Consider the following 15,539-nt stretch of genomic DNA (forward strand, 5'->3'; position numbering starts at 1 on the left):
ATGATCTAGGTGGAGTAGGAAAAAAAAAGGTTTTGTCTCCAGTTACTTAAAATCTCAATACTAGCCTACAATCGCTGCTAGATGCTAGTATCAATAGACCTCACATTACATGAACTGTATTACTTAGCTATGTTGTGAGAAATATAAATAAGTAATTTGCCATAATTACTTTGGCTTATTTTACTTTGTTAAGAGCTGCTACTTGTCCCTATAAATATAATATAGTTTACATGAAATGTCTTCCTCCATATAGCGATCAGGTTTTCAATCAGTACCCCAACGCTGCTACTGTAATTAGTCTACTATTACGTTACTTTTCAGGCACCTTATCGATATTGTAATAACAGGCAAATAGTAGTAGCCTAAATAACAAAATAAAGGTAACAATAAAGATTAATAAAAGTGATCTGAATTTATTGAAATAATGGCAGTAATACAGCATTTATGAAATAACAAATAATAATCTAATAGTGTAATTGTTAATCATTGATTTCACACATTACACTGGAAACACAGGGCCAACTGTCACCACTGTTCATTGCAACAATACTCCCCAAAAGGTCTAAATTAGTTTAGATTACCCCTCAAAATCAGATCTCAACAAATAGTTTGACTTGTTGCCATTAGGTGTGTCCACTGAACTTCAAAGTTTACTACGCACCTAAATTTATCTGGGCTAAAATATAGGCCACCATCTCATTATAAAAGTAATGCAAATCTTAATAAATAAAATAATGATAAGACCATATTTTGTGTTGTTTTTGTTTTGTATCATATTCCCAAAAGGTCATGGCAGTGTAACTGCACAGCTAACTTGCATCTTTATATCCTAAAATCAACTGTATTTCTTCCTGGATGATTCATCATTTTTGGCTGTTGTGTAAGTTTTCATCAGTTACCATAACCATCTATAAAGCAGGTTATAGTAAATTTATATTCAGTTTTACTTGCGTATCGCACACATCTGACAACCACCAACAGGGTTTTCATCAACAGAGATAAACTTCAGGGTCAACAACCAATTCCAAAGTTGAACTTTCTGGCGTCAGTGCTTAAGATTCTCCAGAAATGCTGGATTGTGCCAGCAGAAGACACATAAATATAGACAGGTTGTTAGACTCACTGAAGTGTAAGAGCTATAGGAAATAAGGATCTCATACACAGTGAAAAATCTAACAAAATATGGCAGATATAATATTTCTATATCTCTGTGGTTCCTCCTTTTTTGATTAATGGAAGAACTGAAGTAGCCCAAGTTGGCCCAAAGTTGGCGCTCACACTAAAATGGTGACATAACATTACCCACGACTGACCTGTGGTGGTCTAACAAACAATTAAATGCAGTTCTAAAAAACAAATAACACATTTCCATATGGAGTTTCATGATCAAGCAGAACCATCTGTAACAAAAGACAAGGGTAGCAAGACAATTATATAAAACAATTAACATAGCGATACTAATAGCCTTATTCAAAAACAAGAAGTATTTCCTCCTTCGAAACCGCATAACATAACTTAATATACTGTAGATCTGGCAATTAGTATTAGAAAGACAATTATACATATACAGATATTATACAGTATAATGTTTAATATTTTACTGTTACACACGTTGTTCTTGTGTTAAGCTTCATCTGTGATCTGAGTCATGGCCACACTAGCAGAGCTTGACGGAAACAGACGGCTGGACATCCGCCGAGCTCGCTGGAGTAGTAGTCCGAGCTGAGCAGGAATATCTTCACTTCCATGGAGGTAAACCAGAGGGTTGAGAGCACTGTTCAGACACACAAGGCCACGACTTATCTGTTGAGCAATGTAGACTCCATTGGACCATTCACGGCATATCATCTGTTTGGACAGAACTCTTGACCAGAGGTTGAGGTTCTTCAGTACATGATAGGGGATGTAGCAAACAGAGAAGAGAAGAATCAAGATAAGCAACAACTTCAAGCTTCTCTGTTTCAGTACCGTGTCAGTGGCATTTGTGCGGCACAGAACGACAATCACATGTCCATAGCAGCCCAGTGTGATGAAGAATGGGATACAAAACCCAGTGAGTGTCCATCCAAGACTGTATTTCAGGTAATCCTCAACATAGATTTTACTGGTGGTATCATAACATTTCCCAGGCTTGTTTCCAAATGTCTTGCTGTAGAACATGTCTGGAAGACTTTGAACACTCACGAAGAACCAAACCATGACTGAGATCCCCACAGAGTGAGTCAGAGTTGATCTTCCCATCATTCTCACTGGATGGACAATAGCCATGTACCTGTACACACTTATACAAGTCAGGAACCCGATGCTGCCATATAAATTCAGGTTGAAGCAGAATCTTGTTATCTTGCAGAATGTATCTCCAAAGATCCATTTACTCCCCTTAAAGTAGTACACCATCAAAAATGGGAGTGTTAAGAGATACAGAATATCTGCTAGTCCAAGGTTGAGAACAAACACATTGATGATCTTTAGCTTCTTCCAGTTTTGCAGCAAAGACTTCAATCCCCATCCATTGGCTACCAGACCAATGATGAAGACTAAGATGTAAACAGGAGGCAGAAATCTGCCTGCAAAGTCAAAGTCAACACGAGGACAAGAGGATTTATTCATTTTGTCTTCTGAAAAGCAGTTAGTTCCTTCTCTTGGTGAGTGTGAGATAGGATGTAGAAAGTGAATCACAGCATGGGTGGTTAAAAGAAGACTTCCTTTTTAATGCCACAGCGTAGACATACCACTTTTGAGTTCCTACACCAGGCGGTACCCAGGAAATAACATGGATTGGCTGGTTTGTCCGATTTTTTTATTTAAAAAATGTAAAATATAAAATTAAAGTAATCTAAATTAAATCCATGCTGAGCCCAAGCCCTTACCAAAAAGAAGTTTATTCAAGTGTGCTATTAGTATACTTTTTTTAAACTTTAAATAAGAGCGCATACTTACAGTTTACTTTTAATGTACTTATCAGAGATATACTTTAAAAAAAAGTATACATAAGTATATTTGGCTCAGACTGACAAATATACAAAAAAGTCTAAGTCTACTTGGCTCATACTGACAAGCATACAGGAAAGTCTAAGTATACTTGGCTTATAGGCCTACCTTAACTTAATCTTTTGATCAAGATATACTCAAGAAAAATATAATTAAGTATTCTTGCCTTGTAGGCCTACAGAAAGGTATACTTGGCTTGTAGTTGTGCTTACTTGATAGAGTAGCTGATTAAAGTGTGTGAGCAAGAAACAGCTTTGACTACAGTAAAATACAGGTTTATATGTGATTGTGTGGCCTCGCGTAGAATTTCTCTCTTTTTCTGGCGCCTCTGACAAACCTTATGAGAAATGGAAACTGAATTTCATGCACTAGTTTAGTAACCTATGCTTCTAGCACTATTTCTAACATGAGAGTTTTTAAAGTTTAAGTTATGCCTATTATATTTCTGTGTCATGTAGCCTCAAGAATTAGCCAGCTTCTCATTACTCAGATATATTATCTAGTACATGCAAAGTTAAGAAACCCTTCTACATGATGTAAAGTGGAAGGCAAACTCTTTAGCAACTAAATGACTGGATACAACATGACATAAACCACAGCAGAGCTGAGCAGACCGGAATGAGACAGGAGGAAGTGGATGTCAGCTGACTATCACTAGAAAGTACACAAGACCATTTGGGTATTGATATTAGTAGCATGAAAAATTCCCCCCAAAAAGTCTTATCAATCCTTGTGTCATCAAACATCAACTGCAAATATATGGGGCTTAATAATGAGGAATAATAGTTTACAAACCTAATCTGCAATGTTTTATCGGTCAAGTACAACAGCAGATGAGGAAGTTGCCCAAGTTAATTAGTGCTGACAACGCAATCTCACATCCAACTGTGTAAGAGTTTGTACACAGTAGAGTTAAGTCATTTTGTGATGTTTATCACGCGACAAATACACCTTCAGTGTAGATGCATAGTAACAACTCCAGGAATGCTCTGACAGCTGCCAAGTTGAGGAGTAGCAGACAATGATTAAATGATGAATATGGGAAATAAGTTTATCCAGAAAGACTGAACATCTGTCTTCATATAATACATTTACTAAATAAAATGCTTCATTTGAGGCCTTTTTCCCTTCTGTAAAGCTGAGTGTATTCTTGTTAAAGACAAGAGCACTTGTTCAACTCGACCTGTGAGGTTGGCAGATAAGACAAGACATGTTTAAGAGCGGGTGGGGAGGGGCTGTCTTGGATGACACGTCTCTTCAACACCGCGTGGAAGTCGGTGACAGTGCCTAAGGAGTGGCAGACCGGGGTGGTGGTTCCCCTTTTCAAAAAGGGGGACCAGAGAGTGTGTGCCAATTACAGGGGTATCACACTGCTCAGCCTCCCTGGTAAAGTCTACTCCAAGGTGCTGGAAAGGAGGGTTCGGCCGATAGTCGAACCTCAGATCGAAGAGGAACAATGCGGATTCCGTCCTGGCCGTGGAACAACGGACCAGCTCTTCACTCTCGCAAGGATCCTGGAGGGGGCCTGGGAGTATGCCCATCCAGTCTACATGTGTTTTGTGGACTTGGAGAAGGCATATGACCGGGTCCCCCGGGAGATACTGTGGGGGGTGCTGCGGGAGTATGGGGTGAGGGGGGCACTTCTCAGGGCCATCCAATCCCTGTACGCCCAAAGCGAGAGCTGTGTTCGGATCCTCGGCAGTAAGTCGGACTCGTTTCCGGTGGGGGTTGGCCTCCGCCAGGGCTGCGCTTTGTCACCAATCCTGTTCGTGATATTCATGGACAGGATATCGAGGCGTAGTCGGGTGGAGGAGGGTTTGCAGATCGGTGTGCTGAGGATCTCATCGCTGCTTTTTGCAGATGATGTGGTCCTGTTGGCATCATCGGTCTGCGACCTCCAGCACTCACTGGATCGGTTCGCAGCCGAGTGTGACGCAGTCGGGATGAGAATCAGCACCTCTAAATCTGAGGCCATGGTTCTCAGCAGGAAACCGGTGGATTGCCTACTCCGGGTAGGGAATGAGTCCTTACCCCAAGTGAAGGAGTTTAAGTATCTCGGGGTCTTGTTCGCGAGTGAGGGGACGATGGAACGTGAGATTGGTCGGAGAATCGGAGCAGCAGGGGCGGTATTGCATTCGCTTTACCGCACCGTTGTGACGAAAAGAGAGCTGAGCCAGAAGGCAAAGCTCTCGATCTACCGTTCAATCTTCGTTCCTACTCTCACCTATGGTCATGAGGGTTGGGTCATGACCGAAAGAACGAGGTCGCGGGTGCAAGCGGCCGAAATGGGTTTCCTCAGGAGGGTGGCTGGCGTCTCCCTTAGAGATAGGGTAAGAAGCTCAGTCATCCGTGAGGGACTCGGAGTAGAGTCCTTGCTCCTTTGCGTCGAAAGGAGCCAGTTGAGGTGGTTCGGGCATCTAGCACGGATGCCTCCTGGGCGCCTTCCTTGGGAGGTGTTCCAGGCACGACCAGCTGGGAGGAGACCACGGGGAAGACCCAGGACTAGGTGGAGAGATTATATCTCTACTCTGGCCTGGGAACGCCTCGGAATCCCCCAGTCAGAGCTGGTTAATGTGGCCCGGGAAAGGGAAGTTTGGGGTCCCCTGCTGGAGCTGTTGCCCCCGCGACCCGATCCCGGATAAGCGGTTGAAGATGGATGGATGGATGGATGTTTAAGAGCACGCCACTACCCTGAAACATGAGGTAACTGGGCTAGACTTTGGATATATGCAGCAAACTGTGATATGATCACAAGTACAGAGCTGATAAAAGAGCATTTCAACAAGATGCTACATTCAAGTAATGATGAGTAAAAATGTATCTGCTCCAAAGAATGAGTTTGGCGTTATTGTTATGTGCAGACCTTTTAAATGTTTCCAATACTAAATTAGCAGTATCATTTTATTCTGTAGCCTGGTCGTGGCTCAGTTAAACAACATTTTCATTTAACTGTCCTCTCTGTTTCTGCCAACAGGCCTTTTCTGCAGGACATGTTGGTCGTTTATTTCGTGAGATGTGATACTATAAGTCTGCCAAGCTGAAATAGAAGGTGGTGTAATAATTACATGGAAGACGGAACAGAAACCCGGAAGTTGCAAAATCTTGCAAAACAAACCAATTGGGGTGAAATTCGCATTTCTTACCTCAATGCAGAAAATGAGGAAGGGCACCCGCCATCATTTAAAAAATAAATAAATAAATAAAAAAAATTTACTGGGTGACCAGCGCCCCCCGGAAGATGGCGCCTTAGGCAACCGCCTATATGGCCTATGCCTTAAGTTGGCCCTGCGCCCCTCGACCTTTAAAATGACAGGTGATCAGGTTGAAAGTTTATAACAACAAGTAATAAATACAAATAAATCAATTTAATTAAATAAACGTCAAGACAGACCATGTTATGTTTTGTTTTGTAGGCTTTTCATGTGCTTAGCAACTGTATTTAAATTAACTTAACAACAGTAAACATTTATCTTACTGCCTATGATTTTAACAGTCTGTTGTTATAAATTCACAGTGGCTGATGACGGCTTATAGCTGAAATGCATTCCTTTGTTTGCCCAAAATAAACTAAAAAAGACTCTTTATCTGTGAGTGCCGGTGATTTGTTTCTTCTGTTCTTACAACTACCTGGCACGCGATACTGTTCAAGACATGGAGACGTGCTCGCTGCTATTTTCTATAAATTCACAGTGAATATTTGCTTGAAATTACTAACATGAACTGGTTTTAATCAGTGGTGGAAGAAGTACTGAGATCTTTAACTTAAGTAAAAGCACTAACACCACAGTGTAGAAATACTCTGTTACAAGTAAAAGTCCTGCATTCAAAATGTTATCCCACATTTATAAAAAATACAAGTATTAGCATCAAAACATTCTTAAAGTACCAAAAGTAAAAGTGTTAATTATGCAGAATGGCTCATTTCAGAATTATATATACTATATATCAAAATGTATCAAAATGTATAAATTGATAATCTGTAAGTAACTTAAGTTACCAAATAAATGTATTGCATTAAAAATTACAATATTTGCCCCTGAGATGTAATGAAGTAGAAGTATAAAGTCAAAAATTGTACTTAAGTAGCCTGTAGTACTTGAGTAAATGTACTCAGTTATTTTGCACCAATGGTTTTAATATAACATTTTTAAAAATTAATATCATTTAAGGATGCATCAGATTTGATTAAATCCCTTTCCTTAATAACACAATAACAGCTTTGTAATCATAAAGAATGTGGAAAATATTCAATCTGAAAAGCCTATTTGAACCAAATGATGGATGATGTATGTCTAGGTAATAAATACAACCCCCCCCCAATAATGAACTGGAAGTCAGATAATTCAAAGTTTCCTTTACTTAAATGAAACAATTAACACAATAATAATAACAAAAAAATAATAATACAAAAAAAAAAGTAATTCTCCCTTCTAAACTGCATATTAAAAAGAATATTATGACATATACAGTATAATGTTTAACAGTTCACTGTTAAACACGTTTTTCTTGTGTTAAGCTTCATCTGATATCTGAGCCATGGCCACACTAGCAGAGTTTGACATAAACAGACGGCTGGACATCTGACGAGCTCGCTGAAGTAGTCGTCCGAGCTATTTTATCTTTTTCTGATCTGTAATCTCCATCATTTAATATGTTGTCCAATACTGTTTTCCTCAACCCATGCTTAATCAAAATGATTACTATTTTTCCACACAGTAAAATCACTAAAGTTGAAGGATTTTTGGACAACTATGCTGACACAGTATATATATATATGTGCAGTACCAGTACCAATATACATTAATCTGCTGTTATTCTTTTATGGTCTTCCTGTGCATCCCTTTAATGTGCAGTTGATACAGGGGTGTTGCAGTCGGTGAAGCTCATACAATTTGCATCCTCTTTATTTTTACACCTTCGCACTATGAACTTCCTGTTTCGATCCAAAGAAATCATACATAGCACGGAGCCTCCCCACTGCAACCACAATATGTCGTCATGTTCTCTCAGCAAACCTTTCTGAAAGTGAACAGCGACATTTTCAGAATAGAAAAGAAGAGAGTGAATTTTCTTTTTTAATCTGAGCTTTTTTGAGCTTGTTAACAGTAATATGACCATCACATAGATAAAACCTTGAGCCGGTACAATAAATGTGTAACAGTGGCAGATGGTGGAATACAATTGTTTAATTTCACTCGCATATCAGACAATTTACGCCAGGGGAATTTAACTAGGGGCGATAGGCAGCCGTAAAACGGCTTGAAGGGCAATTAATATATACAGTATAATGTTTAACATGTTACTATTATTCTTGTGTTTCACCTTCATATGTGATCTGAGCCATGGCCACACTATTAGAGTTTGTTGGAGGTTGATGGCTGAACATCCGACAAGTTCGCTGGAGTAGTCGCCTGAGCCGAGCAGGAATATCTTCACTTCCATGGAGGTAAACCAGAGGGTTGAGAGCACTGTTCAGACACACAAGGCCACGACTTATCTGATGAGCAATGTAGACTCCATTGGACCATTCACGGCATATATTCTGTTTCCTTGAAATTCTTGACCAGAGGTTGAGGTTCTTCAGTACATGATAGGGGATGTAGCAAACAGAGAAGAGAAGGATCAAGATGAGCAACAACTTCAAGCTTCTCCGTTTCAGTACCTTGTCGGTGTTATTTGTGCGGCAGAGAACGACAATCACATGTCCGTAGCAGCCCAGTGTGATGAGGAATGGGATACAAAACCCAGTGAGTGTCCATCCAAGGCTGTATTTCAGGTAATCCTCAACATAGATGGAACTGGTGGTATCATAACATTGCACAATGTTGTTTCTAGATGTTTTGCTGTAGAACATGTCTGGAAGACTTTGAATGCTCACCAACAGCCAAACCATGACTGAGATCCCCACAGAGTGAGTCAGAGTTGATCGTCCCATCATTCTCACTGGATGGACAATAGCCAGGTACCTGTACACACTTATACAAGTCAGGAACCCGATGCTGCCATATAAATTCAGATTGAAGCAGAATCTTGTTATCTTGCAGAATGTATCTCCAAAGATCCAATTCTCTGTCTTAATGTAGTACACCATCAAAAATGGGAGTGTGAGCAGATACAGAATATCTGCTAGTCCAAGGTTGAGAACAAAAACATTGACGATATTTAACTTCTTCCAGTTGTGCAGCAAAGACTTCAATCCCCATCCATTAGCTACCAGACCAATGATGAAGACTAAGATGTAAGCAGGAGGCAGAAATCTTTTTGTAAAGTCAAAGTTGACAAGAGGACAAGAGGAGTTATTCATTCTGTCTTCTGGAAAGAAGTTAGTACAACTGTTTTCCTCCGTGGTTGATCTGGCTTATGAGAAGTCAAAGAAAACATGACCTAGTATTTGACAAACTTCCTGTTTGAATGTCCACTGCCTCAACCGCAGATTTGAGATGACAAAATCTATGTGCAAGATCTCCACATGTGCGCTGTGTCCATTTGCTTGCTTGTGCACAACCACTGCTCATTATTCTATCCACTGAAAAGCACTATATAAAATTCTCTACGGCATATCACGGTGGATGTTGAATCTTGGGCTGGTGATGTCTAAAGCAGACTTTGTGTTGAAGATATTGTTATAAAATGTTCATGTGGCAGTGAACATGATCTGCTAAGCCTTTTTGAACAATCATTACTGAGACTCACAGATTCAGTGAAATTGTACTTTAATCATGTAAACTTCTTTTCCATAACAATTTTCTACATACACAGAATTATACTTACATGCAAACTCATATATTTTTATCATTTTGTTACCTTATTCATGTTTAACAGTCTTTTGTGGCCCATTGATTAACAGAAAGTATAACTAATACCATTGATTAAAGCTAATTGACTATGTAAACTTCAAAAATATCAAAAAAACAGTTATAAATACACGTAAAAAAAGAAAAAAAAAACAGCAGGAGAGTTGGGAAGCTGAAGACTTGTACAGAATTTTTAACAATATTGTGCAAGGCTGTTTTTAAATTTAGAGCAAGTCTAAATTAAGTCTCTGAACTAAATAAGCAAACTACAAAGACAAGGGTCTACAGCCACACTAGCTGCTGTGTGAAGCTGTAATGCTTATTATAAAAAAACAACAACAACATATTGTTAGGACCTGTTAGGACCTTTGCCAAGGTCCCAAGTTTATTTTTTATGCTTAGCAGTTGTGGTGAAATTAATGTAAAAAAAACATTGATGATCTTTAGGTTCTTTCAGTTGTGCAGCAAAGACTTCAATCCCCATCTACTAACTACCAGACCGATGATGAAGACTAAGATGTAAACAGGAGGCAGAAATCTGCCTGTAAAGTCAAAGTTGACACGAGGACAAGAGGTGTTCTTCATTCTGTCTCCCTAAAAGCAGCAAACAATGTGAAGCAAGTTTGCTATGGTGCCGAGAATGGTTGAAGTAAATGAGGCAATTTTGTCTTTAAACATCGCTTCCTGTTGAATACTATTTTTAGAAACTTATCATTACGAGATTAAACAGGAAATGTATGTCATCTCCCAAGGTGGGTAGATGCAATGATAAAACGGTATCTTGAAGTTGAATGTGCTTGTATGTGGCCACATAGTTCAAATGTAGCAGTAGTGTGATCATACAAAGTATTAATAACTGATATCACAAGATTCATGAAATCATATTTGTAGGCAAAATATTTTTGCTCATCTGTATAGTCCTGTGTGTTTTTGTATAACAGGTCCAGTGGAAGATCTGGTATAGAAATATGATCAACAGATAAAACAGAAAATTAATGTAAAGGAAGTTCATTGAAGCTACATTTTTCCATCAGCAGCACATAGTACCAAAGTATGATCCCAGTTGATGTATTAATCCTTGAAAGATGAGGTTCTTTGTTTGAAGCTCTTATTTGACACTATTTAAAAGAGACTCTGAGCCTGTTCTCCCTCCTTTTTGTATTTTGTAGTTTTTTTCCAAGGTTATCACCTTGGGCCTGTGTGTCAAACCACTTGCGTTTCAAATACTCCACACGATCTGCAGCATATGAATGATCTTCCTATTCAAAAAGCGGCATAATATTGAAAATAACAATTTTCAAATTGAGTATTTAGAATTTAAGGGTTACAATTGAAGTGATATACTCTTTTTTTTGCTTTAGCATCTCTTCTGAAAGACAAAACATGGGACTATACTAATACGATGCTTTGTATAGGCTACTGCTCTCACATTCTCCTTGAACCATATCTTGCATAATCATGATCTTGCTGTCAAAGAGGTAATGGATAATGCCCAACGAGGTGTCCATTATCAGGAATTAATGGATGACGTGGAGGCCAGAACCACTGACATTATTTGAAGGCTCTCGAGGCCGGCGTCCGAGAGCCAACCTACAGCGGTGCTTCGGAGGCTGTGGTTTGTGTAAACCCGACAAAGACTGCTGATCTTTTTCAGCATGTTCCCGAGGTAGTGGACACCCATCGGCTCCCGGCTGTACCACACGTCAGAGGTCATGGCCCGCTTCGGGTGCAGGTAGAAAGAAGTGGCATCTGATGGACATTTAGAAATATATTTCTTGAAACTTGCGACCGGACACAGCTGATCCCTGGTCCTGGCAAACATAAAACTTCATAGGTTTTCCTTATCTGGGTCATTTGGGTCTTTAGGATTCTTTGTTTGTTGATGGTGAGCCACGCTGACATATTTGACCCCATCGCTGTCTCTCTGGAGAATGAAAAACACCATGGATAGCTACCGGTTGCCCTCCCTGCCACGGTGAGCCAGACACACAGTAGTTGGATGTCAAACCAGACTTTTCTGACCAGGCTGAGGGGCGTATCGGGAGACAGTGCCGTGGAATTTCTAATTACGTCCGACTCAGAGATACGGGGATGGTGGACGCTGGTATCTTTGCCGCTTTTCCTGAAACATTTCAGTATGGCTTTAAAAACAGCATTGCTGGTCTTGAATCTTGAGTCGGTCATGACATTGAAAATTCTGTTTAATGCCGGTTAATACCGGCCCTGAGACCCTTTAGGCTTGGTGGACAGCGGCATAAAAATCCTGCAGGCCGTCATTCAAAGCATCGGCGATGTAGTTTTCAAAGTTGGAGTCCATTTGTTTTTGTGCAAGGAAGTCTCTCAGTGTATTAACTGCCCATTTCGTTGTTTTCTTTGCGTTGATCTCATCTTTTTCATCTTCTATTTGATTTAATTTTCCTGGTGTTAACTCCTTGTGCCGTTTCTCTCTTTTCCTTTCAATTTCTCTTTCTTCAGCTGCATCCCAGTCATCAAAGTTCTCATATTTTCCAAATTGATTAAAAGTAGGGCTGTCAAAGTTAATGAGATAATAACGCATTAACGCAAATTCGGTTTAATGCCACTGATTTCTTTTAGGCATTAACGCAATCGATCTTTCGGATGTAGTAGCGGGCTCAGTTTTAAAGCTAGAGGGAAGATACTGCTATCATATGAAACTAGAAAAACCTGAGGAATCCATTGGTACCAACCATGTCATATATAACCATGTCAGCTTCTCGTCAGGATGGTTAAATAACGCTCCAAACTAACACTAAATTTTGGCGAGGAAAAGCTGGCATGGCCATTTTCAAAGGGGTCCCTTGACCTCTGACCTCAAAATATGTGAATGAAAATGGGTTCTATGGGTACCCACGAGTCTCCCCTTTACAGACATGCCCACTTTGTGATAATCACATGCAGTTTGGGGCAAGTCATAGTCAAGTCAGCACACTGACACACTGATAGCTGTTGTTGCCTGTTTGGCTTGAGTTTGCCATGTTATGATTTGAGCATATTTTTTTATGCTAAATGCAGTACCTCTTCTGGACAATATTTGTCATTGTTTTGTGTTGTTAATTGATTTCCAATAATAATTATATATATGTTTGCATAAAGCAAGCATATTTGCCCACTCCCATGTTGACAAGATGATTAACTACAAATCTCCCTTTAAGGTACATTTCAAACAGATACAAATATGTGATTCATTTGCTATTAATCACGATTAACTATGGAAAATCATGCGATTAACCTCGATTAAATAATTTTAATCAGTTGACAGCCCGAGTTAATAGAAATGAAACCCAAACCATTGTATAAATGTTGATATAGATCTCTTGATCTCCCTGATGGGTCAAACAACTCCTTTTTAGAGTGAGTAATATGCTGGTTGACAGGAACAAAGGGTCATATGCATTATTAGATTTTATGATCAAACATCACCCCCTTAAGTTAATTGTTAACATAAATTACATGCCTTCTTGTTGAGTCTAGTGGGGAAGAACGCTTTGGCAGCATTGCAAACATTTTAGTTGATAAGGTCCATTAATGCCTAACCTTGAACTGCCGCCACTAGGTGGTGGTCTTCTACAGGATACTGCTGCAGGATACTGCTGCCTTTGGTCGAAACACCTTTACATAGTGAGTAGGTGAACAGTATACAGAAGACGACCCTGACGACTCTGAAAATCCTGATTCAGGGACAGCCCTGTAAATTTCCTTCTGAATCAATAACTTTCAATACCTCATTTACCGAATGTCACTATTGAACTAAGGGCCCCGCACTCACACACTTACTCTGCAACTCAACAATAATGTCCTTCAAAATAAATGATACATTGCAGGCCTGAGTCGTGGCTTGGGAGCGTGGGGGCTGAAGACAAGTGGCTGCTTCACATGCTAGTGCACGCTACCGAAATAAAACACATTCAATATTGGTTGGTACTCACAAATCCATTGCATGCCACCTGAAGCATGGGCAGAGGAAAGATGCAGAGCTGGAGAGGATGGCGGCAACAGTTCAGACCGAAGCTGCAGCAGGCGGGAGACATCTACTCCTCACAGACAGGAGAGTTTCCTGGTCCTTTCTGTCTAATGAAAATGTCTCCTCAGTTACCATTGCTACCACAGAGATAGTTTTAGGTTTATCTACACAAGCTAACACCAGTGGTGAAATGCAACTAACTACATTTACTCAAGTACTGTTCTTTACTTGAGTAATTCCATTTTATACAACAATACTTCTACTTCACTACATTTTGGTGGCAAATATTGTACTTCTTACCAACTACATTAAAGCTTTAGGTACTTTGCAGATTTAGATTAATAATAATAATTATAATAAATTGGACTTATATAGTGCATTTCAGAAACCCAAGGACGCTTTACAAAGGGGGCACACAAAATCATACTAATAAATAACACAGAGGAGAAACTATAGCTAAGTAATTAAAAGAGTGATGTGTAGGAAGAGTCAGCTGAGATCATAGGCCTTGATGAACAGGTGGTGCTTGAGGTGTTTTTTGAAAGTGTCCAGAGATGAAGCATTTCTTATTTCAGGAGGGAGAGAGTTCCAGAGGGCGGGGGCCGCGACGCTGAAGGCTCTGTCGCCAAATGTTCTCAGTGAAGGAACTGGCCTTCTACCTCCGAGAGGTCAAGGCCCAGTTACGTGCTGGTTAATCTTGTGTGACAAAGAGAATTTCCAAACAGACGGGTTAAAGCATAATAATACAATTTATTCCGAACACTTAATGTTGCATAAGTAAAATAAAAGAGTTTACAGATATCTGGATCCAACCTACATGTCCCTGACAACATACAGTGCATGGGTCAGTTCGTGAAGTCTGAACCCCGAGCTATCCCTGATCCAGCCTATTCATGGTTTACACAATATTAATATTCATGAGCTTATGGCACGTGATGTTTCTGCTGCATGTCTTCTTCTTGGTTATCTCTTTCTGACTCCTTCCTCCCTTTGGCCTTGAAAAAAGAACAGAGCATGCCATCCTCCCTGTCCTCGCAAACACTTCACACACAACAAATCCAACAATCAGGTTATTGCAGGTCATTGTAAGCACTTTTGTACATAATAAATCCAACAGACCCTCTTTTGAACTTAACTAAGTTCACCTACAGATAATGTTACATACAGATATATTTATTATAAGCATAGATAATGTTATGTACAGATGTATTAATTATAAGCATCATCACACAACCTCTTCAGGATCAACATCTTCACTATCCCCCACCATTTCCAGGAGACCCTGTCTCTCCGCTTGGAACATGGCCATCTGATAAGAAGGAGGTGCATCCGGATGCTTTCGTTGCACAGCTGAAATGATCACACGCTCAGTGAGGTGGCGAATGCATGGAATACAACAACAACCACATAGTACTAAGCATCCACACACAGCAAGGATTGAGGAGAATAGAGATACCACCATGGACTTCCATTTCCCAAAGGTACGGTCTAACCAGTCGTTAATGGGGCTGTTGATACCTGAGTCATCGTGCATGGATTCAGACAGCGTCCGGAGCCCCTCTAGCGCCTTAGTTACAGTCCCGTCCGGCGCTGTATTGTTAGGGATGAAAATACAACATGAGTCTTGGAACATTGAGCATACACCGCCTTTCTCTGCCAGCAGCATATCTAATGCCATTCTATTTTGGATCACCATCAGTGACGTAGGAGCCATTTGTTCAGCTAGTCCGGCAATTGCATCACGGGTTAGATTAGTCAAACGGAGAACATTA

General features: G+C 40.0%; 3 protein-coding genes across 4 annotated transcripts in view; all 3 read right to left on the reverse strand.

The window, feature by feature from the left end:
• Window positions 1–13,866, reverse strand: part of LOC119489447 (6-phosphofructo-2-kinase/fructose-2,6-bisphosphatase-like) — a 78,218-nt gene extending 64,352 nt beyond the window's left edge. The window contains exon 1 of one of the 2 annotated variants that reach the window (XM_037771905.1): window positions 13,733–13,866. The gene's annotated coding sequence lies outside the window, so the exon portion shown is untranslated. The remainder of the gene's footprint in view (window positions 1–13,732) is intronic. The other variant, XM_037771906.1, reaches the window with a different exon arrangement.
• LOC119489459 (P2Y purinoceptor 1-like) lies at window positions 398–2,846 on the reverse strand. The gene has a single exon (XM_037771934.1). The coding sequence runs from the start codon at window positions 2,608–2,610 to the stop codon at window positions 1,624–1,626; it is 987 nt and encodes a 328-aa protein (XP_037627862.1). The 5' UTR covers window positions 2,611–2,846; the 3' UTR covers window positions 398–1,623.
• Window positions 7,843–9,351, reverse strand: LOC119489458 (P2Y purinoceptor 1-like). The gene has a single exon (XM_037771933.1). It carries the CDS (start codon window positions 9,293–9,295, stop codon window positions 8,297–8,299), a length of 999 nt encoding a protein of 332 aa, XP_037627861.1. The 5' UTR covers window positions 9,296–9,351; the 3' UTR covers window positions 7,843–8,296.
• Window positions 13,867–15,539: the final 1,673 nt, after the last annotated feature.

The sequence above is a fragment of the Sebastes umbrosus genome, chromosome 6 (assembly GCF_015220745.1).
Source record: "Sebastes umbrosus isolate fSebUmb1 chromosome 6, fSebUmb1.pri, whole genome shotgun sequence".
NCBI lineage: Eukaryota > Metazoa > Chordata > Actinopteri > Perciformes > Sebastidae > Sebastes > Sebastes umbrosus.